At 34.6% G+C, this 14,109-nt stretch overlaps 1 protein-coding gene across 2 annotated transcripts; it reads left to right on the top strand.

Annotated features, from left to right (window-relative positions):
- The first annotated feature begins 1,504 nt into the window (after window positions 1-1,504).
- Window positions 1,505-13,708, top strand: MANEA (mannosidase endo-alpha). 2 transcript variants are annotated; one of them, XM_018078222.3, is made up of 5 exons: window positions 1,505-1,588; window positions 2,234-2,826; window positions 5,208-5,317; window positions 7,660-7,736; window positions 9,041-13,708. In XM_018078222.3, the coding sequence occupies exons 2-5, from the start codon at window positions 2,277-2,279 to the stop codon at window positions 9,675-9,677; spliced, it is 1,374 nt and encodes a 457-aa protein (XP_017933711.2). In that variant the 5' UTR covers window positions 1,505-1,588; window positions 2,234-2,276; the 3' UTR covers window positions 9,678-13,708. The 2 variants fall into 2 exon arrangements, with proteins under 2 accessions (XP_017933711.2, XP_017933712.1); XM_018078223.2 differs by lacking the exon at window positions 1,505-1,588 and having other exon boundaries at window positions 2,140-2,445.
- Window positions 13,709-14,109: the final 401 nt, after the last annotated feature.

The following is a 14,109-nucleotide window of genomic DNA, read 5'->3' as shown; positions in this document are numbered from 1 at the left end:
GTTGAAATAAGAACATGGAGCACCAAGATCAATTCCTGACTTCAGAAAAAGCACTTTATAATAGTGAAATCTTAATCGAAATAGGAGGAATTGAGTAGCAGATACGTCAAGCAAAGAATAAAAAAAGAACTGTTTCTTTGATATGGAATAGGAAAACCCAAATGAAAAACCTTATGAACATTCTAATTACAGACACTGCAGTCATGAATTCTTTTTTACAGAAGAGAAGAGATAAAATAATAAATGCAGAAGTAGTTTATCACTGGCAATCCTGTATGTTGCTTGATGAAAATCAGTAGCACCTGGGTTAAATTAAACTGAGTACATTAATACATTAGCCTGGTGAATAATATTGTTTTCTTTAAAAAAATCGTGATCCTTTAGAAAATTTCAGTTTGTCTAATCTGAAAATTGACTTAAACTACTAGGGAGAGGTAGCATAATATTCTTGAAAGAAGACTGAAAAGGTCATGAAAAGTAGTAGGAGTAGTTTGAATGTATTTAATTTCTTATTAGAAGAAAGATGTTCTGCACTCCAGATAATTTCTTTGATGAAATTCTAAGATCTTGGGATGGATTGTTAGCTATAGAAGAAGAACCCTGTAATTTGATGTAAAATGATACAAAATTTTAATTCAAAGTCTTAAGTACTATAAGCATATATGGTGTAAAATCATTTTTCTTGGCAGTAGCCAAAGGTATGGTTTCACAATCCAGCTGGGCAAAATGAACAATATAATTTTCGTGCTCTTGCTTTCTTCCCTCTGTTCTTCTTTGTTGACTTTAGTGCTGTGATACTTATTCAGCTGAGTCATCTCTCTAACAAGGTCAGAGTGCACAAGGGTTTTCTTGTTTATTTTTGAAATGTTAACAGGGATTTGCGGTTAAAGTGAATGAGTGACCTTAGTGTGAAAACAAAATGAATCGCAGAAGCGACTAGGAGTAGACAGTAGGATGAAGGGATTAATATTGGAAATGGAAGCAGAACTTCCCTTTTTGGCAGTGTATTACTGCTAATCCAATTTAGGCTATATTGTTGAAAAGCATATTCTGAAATTCCTCATCTAAAATTACCGCAGCAGTAGCAAACAGTGTGTTGTGACAACTGAGCTATATGTTAATGCACTATAAAATCCGTAAAGAGCATTAACAGGAAGTTAAGGTAAGATACTTTATAAATATCTTAAAATTACCCATGTACATCTCAGTAAATTAAAATAAGATTCTCAAATTTGGAGGTCATTGGCAGAAATACAAAATCACAGCTATGTTATGTGTATTGGCTCTTGAATCAGAAATTTATTCTTAGATTTTCCAGTTTAATGTTGTCAGTTTTATGCATAATCTTGTTCCACATAATTCGGTGGTAACCTAAATTTTGTTAATCCTTTTCGGTGGTTCTCTTGTGATAATGTTGAACAGGACTTAAAGTTATAAATAGAGCAATTGGGCATTCCATTATACTGATTTTCTTCCCCCTACTTTCAGGGCTCAAATCTTGCTCTGTGCGGTTGGTCTTGTTTTGAGTTTAGCCCTGACATTGTATTAACTGGCTGTCAGCAGCTGACTTGCAGGCTTTCTGCTTGAGGTACATCCTTAATGCTATCTTGGTTTTTGCTTACATAATTCAGAAAACAGATTAGAATCTTAGATCTATAAAGTTGCAAAGCATTATTGTTTTGAGTTTAATTTGCTGAAGTATTTAGTTAATATATCGGGTAACTAAACACAAGGTGGTTGGTCTGAAGCCAGTAAATAGGTTAGTGAATGAAACCTGCATTCTGAACATAAGCTGTAGTTTCATCATATCCCATTTTGTACTTTACTCTTGTTCTGTGTTATTCTCCTTTCATGGCTTCTGCTTTTTAATTGTTTTCTGTGCTATTTCTACCAGAATAACACTTGTCAAAGCATGATAGTTCTGCAATAATGTAACCAGAATTTCCATTTCATGGTATTTACCTGGGTTAGGATAACAATGAAGTTCAAAAGTAACATATTTTATGAAATATTTGAGTCCTTGGTGGTAGAACCTCAGAATCTCATGTTCTCAAATAAAAAAATGGAGTTTTGTTTGTGTCCCCCCACACAAAGGTCTGTTAGTTACACAGTCAGTGTGTGCATCACAGTTGTCTCCTTGTTATTTCTATTATGTAGAGACTTTGTGAAGCATTTCATACTGTTGAATTAGGTAATAAGAAATCTGACTTTAAAATATTTGTCTTTTGATCAGTTGCGGCCAAAATCCTTCTGTTGGGATTCTGAACTATGACATCATGGCAAGATTTCGCAGAAGAACGTGCATCATTTTGTTGCTTTTTATTTTGTTTATTTGCTCCATAATGATGGCTTTGAAGACGCTGAGACCTGACAGAGCTGGCTTTGGGGATCCATTTGGACTTGGTTTGTTGCCTGAGCTTCAACAACGAACAGTTCTCTTAGACAGTAAGCAGAATTCACTGAATAGGGTTCAAGGAGATACTGTAACACGTGTCAGTAATTTGCACAGTATTGCTGTCAATACTATGAAAGCATCTATGCCTCCTGTAAATAAACTGGAAGAGGAGCTGTCTTCTCCTAATTATAACTTTCACATATTTTACTATACTTGGTATGGGAATCCACAGTTTGATGGTAAATATATTCACTGGAACCATCCACTGTTGCCGCATTGGGATCCTAAAATTGCAAACAATTATCCAAAGGGAAGACATAATCCTCCTGAGGACATTGGGGCCAACTTTTATCCTGAACTCGGATCTTACAGTTCCAAAGACCCTACTGTCATAGAAGCCCACATGAAACAAATGCGTTCAGCTTCAACTGGTAATGAGTGTTAACATTTCAGCATGTTTTTCATTTATCCAGCCTTATGTATGCCAATGAACACAACTGACCCATTCTTCCATTTTTTTTCTGTGTAATTCAGGAAATGGTCTGAAACTAGTAAATGTCTTTGTATCTGAGTTTTAACCCCCAGCGGAAACCTACATCTTCAGAGCTTTGTCTGATGAGTGTAACAGCACAGAAATATAAGAAAAGTATTAGTAGTTAGGTACATGTTTTTTGTGACTTACTGTTAAGCACTGATAGCATATATGGAAAATACAGAAACCATTTCTGGAATATATAGCCTGTGTATTAAATTTTTATACTTCAGTTTGAAGACCAGGTTTCAGAAAATGATGTTAACATGGTTATGGAGCAGTCCGTTCAGTTATTGAGTGGGTTTTTTTCTCTGAATTCTGTGTATGCAATAACAAATAGATATTAATTCACTAATTGTCCAAAAGTATCTTCTTTAAATAGAAATTGATGTTCTGTTTCTCTCAATAAGATGAACTATATACATAAGAATATTCAATATATTTTTGGTCATTCTTTGTTGTTGAACTTTCTGGTCCTTTTTATGTTAATCCTCTTTAAATTAGCAGTCGTATATGCTGATATTAAACTCTGAATGCTTCTGTAAATGTAGTTGGAGCAACATGACCAGAGCTCATAGCATTACTGAGACTGCTAATCACCTTGTACTGAATCACTTTCATTCACCTAATCATTAAGGTTTGAAACATTTTTAATATTGTTTTTAGCATCAAGTGCATTCTCTTTTAGACTCCTGAAGTGGTACATAACTTTATTTTTTTAACTACAGGAAAGAAAATGTTAAGTAATCTTTCTCAGGGAAAGATCAATGCAAATGTGAGTTTTTAGGTTCCTTGATCAGCAATTCTGTTGCCTGAACTTTTATGTGTTTCCTAAAGGTATAGAAGAGTCTTGTCGGAGGTATTCAAGATACCCAAGTTGTTGCTACTGTTCTGCTTGTTCTTTCCATCTTACTCATTTGAATTTGGTCCTTTTCTTTTGCATAAAATAAAAGATAATGTGATAAAATGCAGTAAAATATTGCATTTTTCTTGTCCTTGAGCAGACTGTCTCTTGTGATAGTGTTACTTGTGATTCACTTTTTGATGAAGTGTGGAGGGAATGGAGACAGTTGAACTACCTCCTGTGTATGGTGAGCTCAGACTTCTGGTTTGGATGTTAGAACGTGATTGTGTATTGACTCTAACTTATGCTTTCTTTTTCCTAATTCTGGAATTGTTTGTTTGGAAATTTTTAGTCAGAAATGTTATAATGTTAGCAAAGTAGGTGGAATTTAGAGTATGTACTTCCTATCTCAGTGACCTTATTTGTGTACTTAAATCTTTACCTAGTAAAAAAGAATCATATTGCTTTATTCTTCCATATGTTTTAAATAACATTGTTAGGAAAATATTTCTACATCAGTTATTTTATGTATTTTTTTCAGACTTACCTTCTTCTTGACATTATTTCCAGCTGCACATCTAAAAGATCTAATTTGTTTATCTGACAGCATTTTATTTTAGAAGGAAAGGGTTTAGCCTTTCTGAAGAGGTATGTGTTCTTCGCTTTCATGGAGAGCTTCAGAAAAATTTACAGTACCAGATCATTCTATTTGTTGTCTTTTTTTCGCAGGACTAGTAACATACTTAAGTTATTGAGAGTTACGCAAGCATTTTTGAAGATAATAAATTCAAAAACTAGTTTGACATGCTTGTAAGTGTGGATTACACCAGAGTAACTGCTTTTAGCAAGAAAGAAGGTTGTGGGATTACAGTCACTGCTTCTAATATTGAATGATTTTTTTTGTAGTAGAGCCAGAGGTACAATGAAGAAATATGTTAGAGAAAAATTTTTTATAAAACAAGAATCTTTCATCACATGCATAGCCCCTCTCCTCTTGACTGTTCTATAACTCTATGTTATACGTATACCCTGTGTATCTTCATATTCTCTGGCTCTATTTTGGCATAGCTATAATGCCTTATTGGGGAGCAGTCTTTTCCTCCTGGTACAAACTGAAGGTTAGAATGCTGTGCTGAAAAGTGGGAGGGAATGGCTTTGAGTGTTGTGCTTAGGACGCTGAGCACAGATCTGTTCCCTTGACAGATGATCTAACCACTGTTTATTTTGTAGTCCTGTAAACAAAGAGAGGAGTTAAAATACACTCTGAGAATACTGAGATTTTTTTAACTAGTTAAAAAGTAATTTGAGATTCTGATTTATATTATGTAGGTTTCGCATCAAACAATAATTTTAACTCATGTAACATTACATGTTACAGTAGTGTACATGTAATATGTTAAACAACATGAATTAAAACTGAAGTTTTGTATTTTCAGGTGTAATAGTGCTTTCATGGTACCCACCAGGTATGGCTGATGAAAATGGAGAACCAACTGATGATTTGGTGCCTGTTATTCTGGACTATGCACACAAATATAATCTAAAGGTAAAGTATTTTTAGATGATAAAATAGGACTGATTAGGAAAGTAAACCTTGCTAAGAGTTTACTACTTTTACTCAAGGTGTAGGGCAGGGAAACCTGTCATATAATAGTGGCTTCTGTTTCTGTTTCCTATTATGCTGCACTTCTTTTGGGTCACAGAAGCCTTAGAATTGCACTGAATTTTGGTAGGACCTGAGAAATATTGCCTTATAAATAGAATAAATATTGTAATCTGCTTTAGCATGCAGAATCTAAGGTATAGTGTTGTGGGTATTTATTTTCTATTTCTTTTCAGGAAACAGTTTTTAAAATAAGATGATATGTTGTTTTCCAATGAGGCTTAGGAGTTGAAGGAAGTATTACATTTTAGAAAATACTATGGAATACAGTGATCTATAAACTAAGGAACTTTGAGAAAGAAGGACTGTCTTCATGTTTTGCATTTCATAACTTGCTGGCGCCTCATCATAGAGATCATGAGCAAGCATCTATGAGTAATAAAGGCAGATTTAGAAGATGTAGTTTGAATGAATGTCTTTATCCCAGAAGTTACCTGGAACTTTTGCCTTGGACTGTAAGGTCGGAGAGATGGTGCTCTGACTTTATGGTTATTACAGGGTATGACAGGATAGAAAGGCTAAGTTACTGCCTTCTTGAAATGGGTGAAATATCATGTCAAATAAAGATTACGTGAATTGATCAGTAGAATCTAAAATTGTTGTTTGATTTTTTTTTTATTATTATTATTATTTTCAGAATAAAACTTGTGTTTTCCTTTTGTGATAATGAAAATGTGCATTGCTTTTTAATCTTGCCAGGTAATACATTTGAGTTTTTAAGTAGCTGTATGTGTTTCGTCTCTGGAGGGTGTTGCTGTACTCTGTACTGAAAACACAGCCTGTTCATAAGCTCTGGTTTTAGTTGGTCATGCAAGTTGCAGATTCCCAGAGAAATTTCCTGTCACTGGGAGGAACTGTAGATTCCTTGGCAAGCAGGAGGAAAGTAGGAAGATAAATCAGATACAGAAGTAATTTTGAAACTGTCAGAAATACTGTGTGAATTGCATTATGGGACATAGGTTGCACTGTGTAATAGCAAACTATTAAAATGAAAGAAAAAACGTATTTTCAGATCATCACCTTGCTCTCATCTAAAGAATTTGTTAACATCCAAGTATCAAAGGAACCAAGGAAAAATGAAATAAGCTACCAAGAAAAATGCATGCAATAGTGTGATAATGATTGGAATATGAATGAAACTGCTGTTACTGCTTGAAATAATTATGGGAATACAGATATTCAGTGTAGATACTACTAGGAAATGCTACCTTCACTGTAATGTTTTTAAACATTCTTGCATTAGTAAGTTATTATAGTAAATGTTAGTAGTGTCAGTAGACAAAAACCAATATCTAAAATACATTTCTATTGTGTCTGCTAAATAAAAGTCTGTGAAAAGATATGCTCCTTTGATTTGCCTAGTTTTGATAGTTGGAAATAAAAGATGAAATTATAGTGCTCTTCAACCTGTACTATCTGTCCTAGTGATTTAGTCTGATACTATTTTTCTATTGTTTCTACTTAATAGAGATAGATATTGGCTCTGCAATGGAAATTTTCTACTGTTGCAAAGTTGTCAAAGACTTTATTAAATGCATTTTGTTCTAAAATTGCTTCTGAATAACTAGTTGCTTTCATTAAGGTAATGTACTCTTCCGTAAATGTATATTTGAATACAAATGCATTTTTATATTGGAATTACTTCACATATATAGGTTAATTAATTCCTTTACCTCCAAGCTTGACATTCAGAGCAGTAGCAGTACATTATATTAGATGTAGTTGCAAGAGCTTATTGCTCTAGATAAATCTATAAAATTTTAAATTAAAGTTTTCATATCCCATATCTTAAAATCTATTTTGACACTGAAAACTATCCATGGAGCATTATCTATAGCAAATTTAATACATTGGTTAGAAATTAAATTTAAAAATGTTTCATTAGTTAATCAGTTCTTTGACATTCAAATAATTTTTTATTTCCATTTTTAGTTTCTATAGTTTTTCAAGTTTTCTGAAGCATGATTACCACTTGCTGTAGCCTAGGGAATACAAAAGCAGTGTTTTGTTTTAATGTAAAAACCCTAAATATTTACTTTAATACCAATCTTCCTGGAATCTGAAGCTTCTAATCTTAGCAGTGCAGGAGTTGTACTGATGAAAATGTTTGGTCTGTAAGGAAGAAGTATATTTTTTGTGACTGGTACTTGCTTCATTTAATACACAGTGCCCATGTACTCAATAGTGTTTTACGTTTGTGTTGCTTTTACGTTTTCACCTTTCAGGTCACTTTTCATATTGAACCTTACAAAGACAGAGATGATCGCAGTATGTACCACAACGTCAAGTACATCATTGACAAGTGAGTCGTTTTGGGATGGTTTCCTTTGGGGTTTGTTACATGCTGGTTTAGGGGGCTCATGCATATGATGTAGAAGTTCTAAGAATATATAAAGATCTACTGAGACTGAAGAGAACTGTAAGGAACTTTGTTCATATTTCAGTGGTGCAAAACTCAGTCTGTCTTTTAAATATTAAATACTTTTAAATATTAAAATGTGAACTTTACATAGATACTCAAATGTAAATTGCTTTCAACGGTTGTTAATACCATAAGTCATGATACTTCACATTAAAGGAGTTAAAATTTTAACCACGTGATATATAAATTAAATATACATTTTTATAATGCCAGACTAGCACCTAGAGCTTTAATGTGTTGACCTCTAGTGATTTTAATTCATCTTGTCAAATTCTGTGTAGCTGCTAGTTGTCTTGTTTATCAGTGGTGCTTAGACCATCTTATTTCATACTGAATTGTAGAATTACCCTTCAGAGGAAACTAATAACTGTAGCACAATTTGACACTAAGTTGCTGTTGTGGTTTAACCCCAGCCAGCAGCAGGGTACCACACAACTGCTTGCTTCCTTCCCACCCTGCCCCATAGCACTGTGGGGTGAATGAGAACGAAAAGATAAACTTCACGGGTTGAGATAAGAACAATTTAACGAGTGAAACAAAATAATATTATAATAATCATGCTAATAGTATTATTAGTGGCACTAACAATAAAGAGACGGAAAGAGAGTAACAGTACCCAAGATGAATTGCTCACCACCTGCAGACCACCAGGCCAGCTCTGAGCAACGCTCAGCCCCCTTTCAGGTAACTCCCCCAGTTTATATGCTGGGCATGACATTCTTCAGTATGGAATATACCTTTGACCACTTCAGGTCAGTTGTCCTGACCATGCTCCCTCCCAACTATTTGTGCAGCTCCTCACTGGCAGAGCATGAGACACTGAGAAGTCCTTGCCTTAGGGTAAGCACTACTTAGCAACAACCAAAGCATCAGTGTGTTATCAATGTTATTTTCATCCTAAATCAAAAAAACACAGCACTGTGGCAGCTACTAAGAAAAAAATTAACCCTGTTCCAGCCAAAACCAGGACAGTTACTAATTTGTAGTAGTTGAAAGGTTCTTTGAAGATTCATTATTTGATACTTCAGCAAACACTGGACTGAGAGTGGATATGGATTGCTATGTTTTGAAGTCTATACCCTGTCTATTTAAATTAGTTTTTAGGAAAAGTCTTCAGCTCAGATTGTTCAACAGTATTTTCCAAGTGGCAAATTTTGTCTTAACAATACTTGTTTGCTTTATAGATACGGAGGCCATCCGGCCTTTTACAAGCAGAAGACCAGCACAGGCAAATTTCTTCCCATGTTTTACGTTTACGATTCTTACGTAACAATTCCTGAAATCTGGGCAAATCTGCTAACTGTTTCTGGATCCCAGAGTATTCGAAATACTCCGTATGATGCATTATTCATTGCACTTCTTGTAGAAGAAAGACATAAGCACGACATTCACAGAAGTGGTTTTGATGGAATGTACACGTACTTTGCCACCAATGGCTTCTCCTATGGCTCATCTCATCATAATTGGGCAGGTTTAAAAGCCTTTTGTGATAGTAACAACTTAATGTTTATTCCAAGTGTGGGCCCAGGCTATATTGATACCAGTATCCGACCATGGAACAACCACAACACCCGTAATCGTGTCAATGGGAAGTACTATGAGACTGCCTTCAGCGCAGCCCTTCTGGTCCGACCGGAAATTATCTCTATTACATCTTTTAATGAATGGCACGAGGGAACTCAGATTGAAAAAGCTGTCCCTAAACGGACTGGACAGGTGGTTTACCTTGATTATAAACCGCATAAGCCAAATATTTACCTGGAGCTTACTCAGAAGTGGTCTGAGAAGTACAGAAAAGAACAAGAACAGTGGCTTATGTGAGCTGTCCCTGCTGCAGTTGTTTCCTAATGCATTGACTGTATTGAGAAAGAAATTGAGAGCTGAAGAATATGTTATTAAATGTATTGTATCTGTTGAATGTATATGCACTACTACTGAATTTTAATTTTGAAAAGTAAAAAGATTATGAGAATATTGCCAATTCTGTCTTATTGGATATTTTAGTTCAAGAATATTCAGGGAAATCTGAAGGATTATTTGTTTCTTTTTTAAACTTCATAACTTGCATTCTGAGCTTCCAGAACATCTGCATGGGATAACTCTACATGACCAAAGTATAACAAAAAATTGGCGTAGTTCTACTTACTTCCTTTATTCTTGTAGTTGTGTTTCTAATAAAAGTGATGCTGTAATCTAAGTTTTTATGCTCATAGCTACTTGCAGGATGCATGTCTATACTGTATGGAATAATCTACATCTACTGTTTTTAATGCTTTGCACACAGGGACTTCTTGACATATGACTAGCTTGTGGTAAAAGCACTGAAGAATTATGTGTGATGCAACATCACTGTGGTTTTTTGAAAATAGAAAAGTCTTTGAAAGAAAGTTCCAAAGAACTGCTGAAAGACTTCAAGTTTACTTACATTTCTTCTGTTTGGTACATGGTGTAGACTTTTGCAGATTACTGGGTACTGACCAGGAACCTTTTTTTTTTCTATATTACTTTGAATATAAAAAAAATAATGTTTGGGACAAAGTGGAAAATATTTTTTTTGAGTGGGGAAAAACTCCTAAACATGCAAAAAATATACTAAACCTTCCACTTTTATTTATTGTCTGCTAATTGACTGCAGATACAGATCTAGCATATTTTTTAAAATGTGTAAACTTTCTAAACCAAACACCTTACTAGTCCTACAATAAATATAATTGTAGGAAATAGTTTTTTATTTCTGATTTAGGAGCAGCCTAGTTTGGTTTCAATGCCAGCAACTACCCATTAGTTTAATTTGAAATTTGAGATTTCTGTTTTTTGTATAGTTTATTTAGTTTTTTGAGGATTCAGAATAGTAGATACTAAAATCTTGCTGTCATTCAGATAAGCACCCTACCAATGCTACCTGTAACACTGTGGTGTGGCTGTAAATGACTACTTTCAGTCCTAAGAATCTCACCTTCAAATGTTGTAATTATTAACTGGGGTTTTTTATGAGGTTTGAAAAGTTCAAGTCACACGGACATATCTCCTCAGCAGTCCTTCTTGGGGGATTTTCTTAGAGTTTCATAACAAAATCCTCAATTTTGGATTAGTAGAAATTGCAGCGTTTTGTTTATTTGCAGAAAATGTCTAATCCATAGCAAAAAGGATTTTTTAAAAATTGTTTATTTTTTTAATCTATGTATAAGGTGCCGATCCTGTGTTTTAGTTCATATGCTGAAACTGTTGTGACCACTAGTAACCACTAGAATTCCATTGATTTCAGCAGGACCCATGAAAATCACATTCTTTACTCGGTTTTCACTGTAATCTGTCCATGAAGTTGTAAGGTGAATGTGAGGACTTCTGGTTAAAAAAGAAACCAAATCAAACCAGTATGTTTTTTCCAGAAAACATTGTCATTCCAAATAAACATAAGTCAGTTACTACTAATAATTTTTAGAGTCTTTCTGGTACGAGAAAGGTTTGCTTATGTATCTCTCACTTATTTACAGATTAATTCTTTTGTCATTTCTCTGCAGTTCAAGAGATGAGGTGTCATATAATGCCCTCAACTGCTTGAAAAAGTGCAGAAATTGGGTGACAGATATATAACCTGGCGTGTTGAAGTGTGCCTCTAGAGTTATTGGAGTCTTATTAATCTCTCCTCATATTTTTTTGCATTTTCCTACTGCATGTCTGTGAGGTCTGAAATACTCCTGAAAGAAATGTTTACTAATGCTTGTTTTATTTTACTTATACTCAGGTGGATAAACTGACATAGACATAGGTATGACCACAGTCACAAAATAGTGTCTGAGACATAAGAAGCACTTGTTCTAACCACTTCCAGCTTAACTACTCCCTTTATTAAGGAAAATGATTTTACTAATTTTACTATAAATCCCTTAAATAGCTAACAGGCTTTACAGCCCAAAGAGTCCATTAATTTATTTTAAATGTGAGGGAACAATTAAATTTTTTGCAAATGTTATTAAAAAATCTTCTGAAATCAAACCTTTTGCACGAACAAGTCTTTTTGTTTTCCCTTTGCTTAAACTTTTGTCATCCGCTGGTCTTTTCTCACTGTAGTTGTCTGAGCACTGTACTGGTCTTGACAACTTAGCACTCACCTTTCAGCTCTTACTTTCTCCAGGGGTAGTTTATTTTCTCTGTGACAATAAAAGTCACTCCTTTGTTGCTGTGTACAGAAACATTTGAAATTTGTTGTAGAGTATTGTACAACTGAGGTGATCTATCTTGTTTAAAATACAAATCATGGTAACAGTGTAATAGATCTTCATTACTCTGAAAGACTTTTGTAATTGCCATTAAAGGTATCATTTATCCCTTGCCATGAAGTAGTTCAGGCCATGGCACAGTGATATCTAATGAGACTTTTAAAAGAATTTACAGAATTTCTGTAGAAAAAAATGAAAACGAAGTGCCTAGAAATTCATCACCCCTGAACACTTACTGTATTTTTATGTGCTTGAAGTGTTTTAAAACATAAATATGCAACCAGATATAATATTTCAGAGTTGAGAATTGAATTTGATGATGCTAAGGAAAGATGATGGAATAGGAGCTACTAGAACTACCCCACCTGCTTGTCCAATATTTCTTCTGTACATAGAGCAAATTACAGTGCTAATTCATGTTATATAGAATGGAGAGTTTTGCTTACAGTCTGTTGTTGCAGTCATGATAATTTTTAAAATTTGAGTAAAAATAGGTCTGTGGGAGACAATTGGTACAAATGCAAACACATAAGATTGTTATAAGGGCACAGTTACTGGGGTGAGGGAGGAGAAACATGAATATATTTAAGAAGGTGGTTGTTCCAAGCTTTAAGGTTATAGTAGGGGAAAAAAAAAATTGTGCTACCAAAACTGAGAGGGAGAGAAGAACATTTGTAGTGATTTTGAGATCTGAAATAGAATTTAAGGAATATCCAAATCCTATTTCACTTTGGCTTCAAACCCCTTTTATTTCTTGACTAATAGAAAAAATATTGTAATGATTGTTTTTAATATTTTTACACTGATTAAGTGCATTTGACCCATCTTGTTATGGTATTTTATAGTATTTAGAGTCATATACTAAATTTGTATAGATTAGGCAAGAAACACTGGGAAGTTTTATAAGAGTTCGTGCCATGCTATGCCTCTGCAAATACAGATACCTGAAGTAATCAATTACATACTACTGACTCAGTATTCTCAGAGGGGAAATGGTTTCTGAGAGAAGTAGCAAAGTCTTTGTGGTAAAAGAGAACATAGTTTTAAAAGTAAATCTATAGCTTCATTTCTGCTTCTGTTGGTTGTGATCAAGTAAATTATTTGAGTTCTGCAAGCTGTCTCAGAACTGAAGCTTAATACATCAATTCTGGCATAAGAATATGCATTAAATTTTGTATAGTAGTGCATGTTTCTCAGATCTGTAATCTTGTACTGAATTTTGTGGGAAAATGTGCATATGCTGTTACTATTTTAGTGGCAAGCTGTAGATTATTGTGAATATACTTTCTGTACTGACGTTCATCGTGTTTGTCTAATGCATTTCTTTTGAGGTGCAAATGATTTGTCTCTTAAGAGGTTGTTGAAGCAGAAGGTTCTTTAATGGAAGCATTTTTGTTATAAAACTTGATATGTATATGCTCTGCATATTTGGAATTAACATTTCACACATGGGTTCTCTTGAAAACATTTTACAGGAGTGTTTTCAGCACTGTTGCTAGTAAAATGGACTTACTGTAATTTAGAGCACTTTTTTTGTGAATCTTGTGAACCTAAAAAGAGGAAATAAAGTATTTACAGGCAAATTGTCAGTTAATATAAACTGACAATCTCTCTCCCAGTCTTAAAGTATTTTACGAGTCCTGGTTCTGATCTTTCATAGAATCAGCTGGGTTGGAAGGGACCTCTGAGATCATCAAGTCCAACCCTTGATCCACTACTGCTGTGGTTACTAGGCCATGGCACTGAGTGCCACATCCAGTCTCATCTTAAAATCCTTCAGAGATGGAGAATCCACTACTTCCCTTCCAATCTCTGATCACCCTCTCTGGAAAGAAATTCCTTCTAATATCTAACCTAAACCTCCCCTGGCACAGCTTAAGACCATGCCCTCTTGTCTTGCTGATAGTTGCCTGGGAAAAGAGATCAACCCCCACCTGGCTACAACCTCCTTTCAGGGAGTTGTAGGTGATGAGGTCTCCCCTGAGCCTCCTCCAGGCTGAACAGCCCCAGCTCCCTCAGCCTCTCCTCATAGG

This window comes from Manacus vitellinus, unplaced genomic scaffold (assembly GCF_001715985.3).
Source record: "Manacus vitellinus isolate BGI_N305 unplaced genomic scaffold, ASM171598v3 scaffold_4_pilon, whole genome shotgun sequence".
In the NCBI taxonomy this organism is placed as follows: domain Eukaryota; kingdom Metazoa; phylum Chordata; class Aves; order Passeriformes; family Pipridae; genus Manacus; species Manacus vitellinus.
This window is presented reverse-complemented; position numbering and strand designations above follow the sequence as displayed.

Bases quoted from the DNA above. Each gene is read 5' to 3' on its own strand.
- MANEA (XM_018078222.3), top strand. From the start codon at position 2,277: ATGGCAAGATTTCGCAGAAGAACGTGCATCATTTTGTTGCTTTTTATT. The intron at 2,827-5,207 runs GTAATGAGTGTT...TTGTATTTTCAG, and splicing joins AATGCGTTCAGCTTCAACTG to GTGTAATAGTGCTTTCATGG. The intron at 5,318-7,659 runs GTAAAGTATTTT...TTCACCTTTCAG, and splicing joins CACACAAATATAATCTAAAG to GTCACTTTTCATATTGAACC.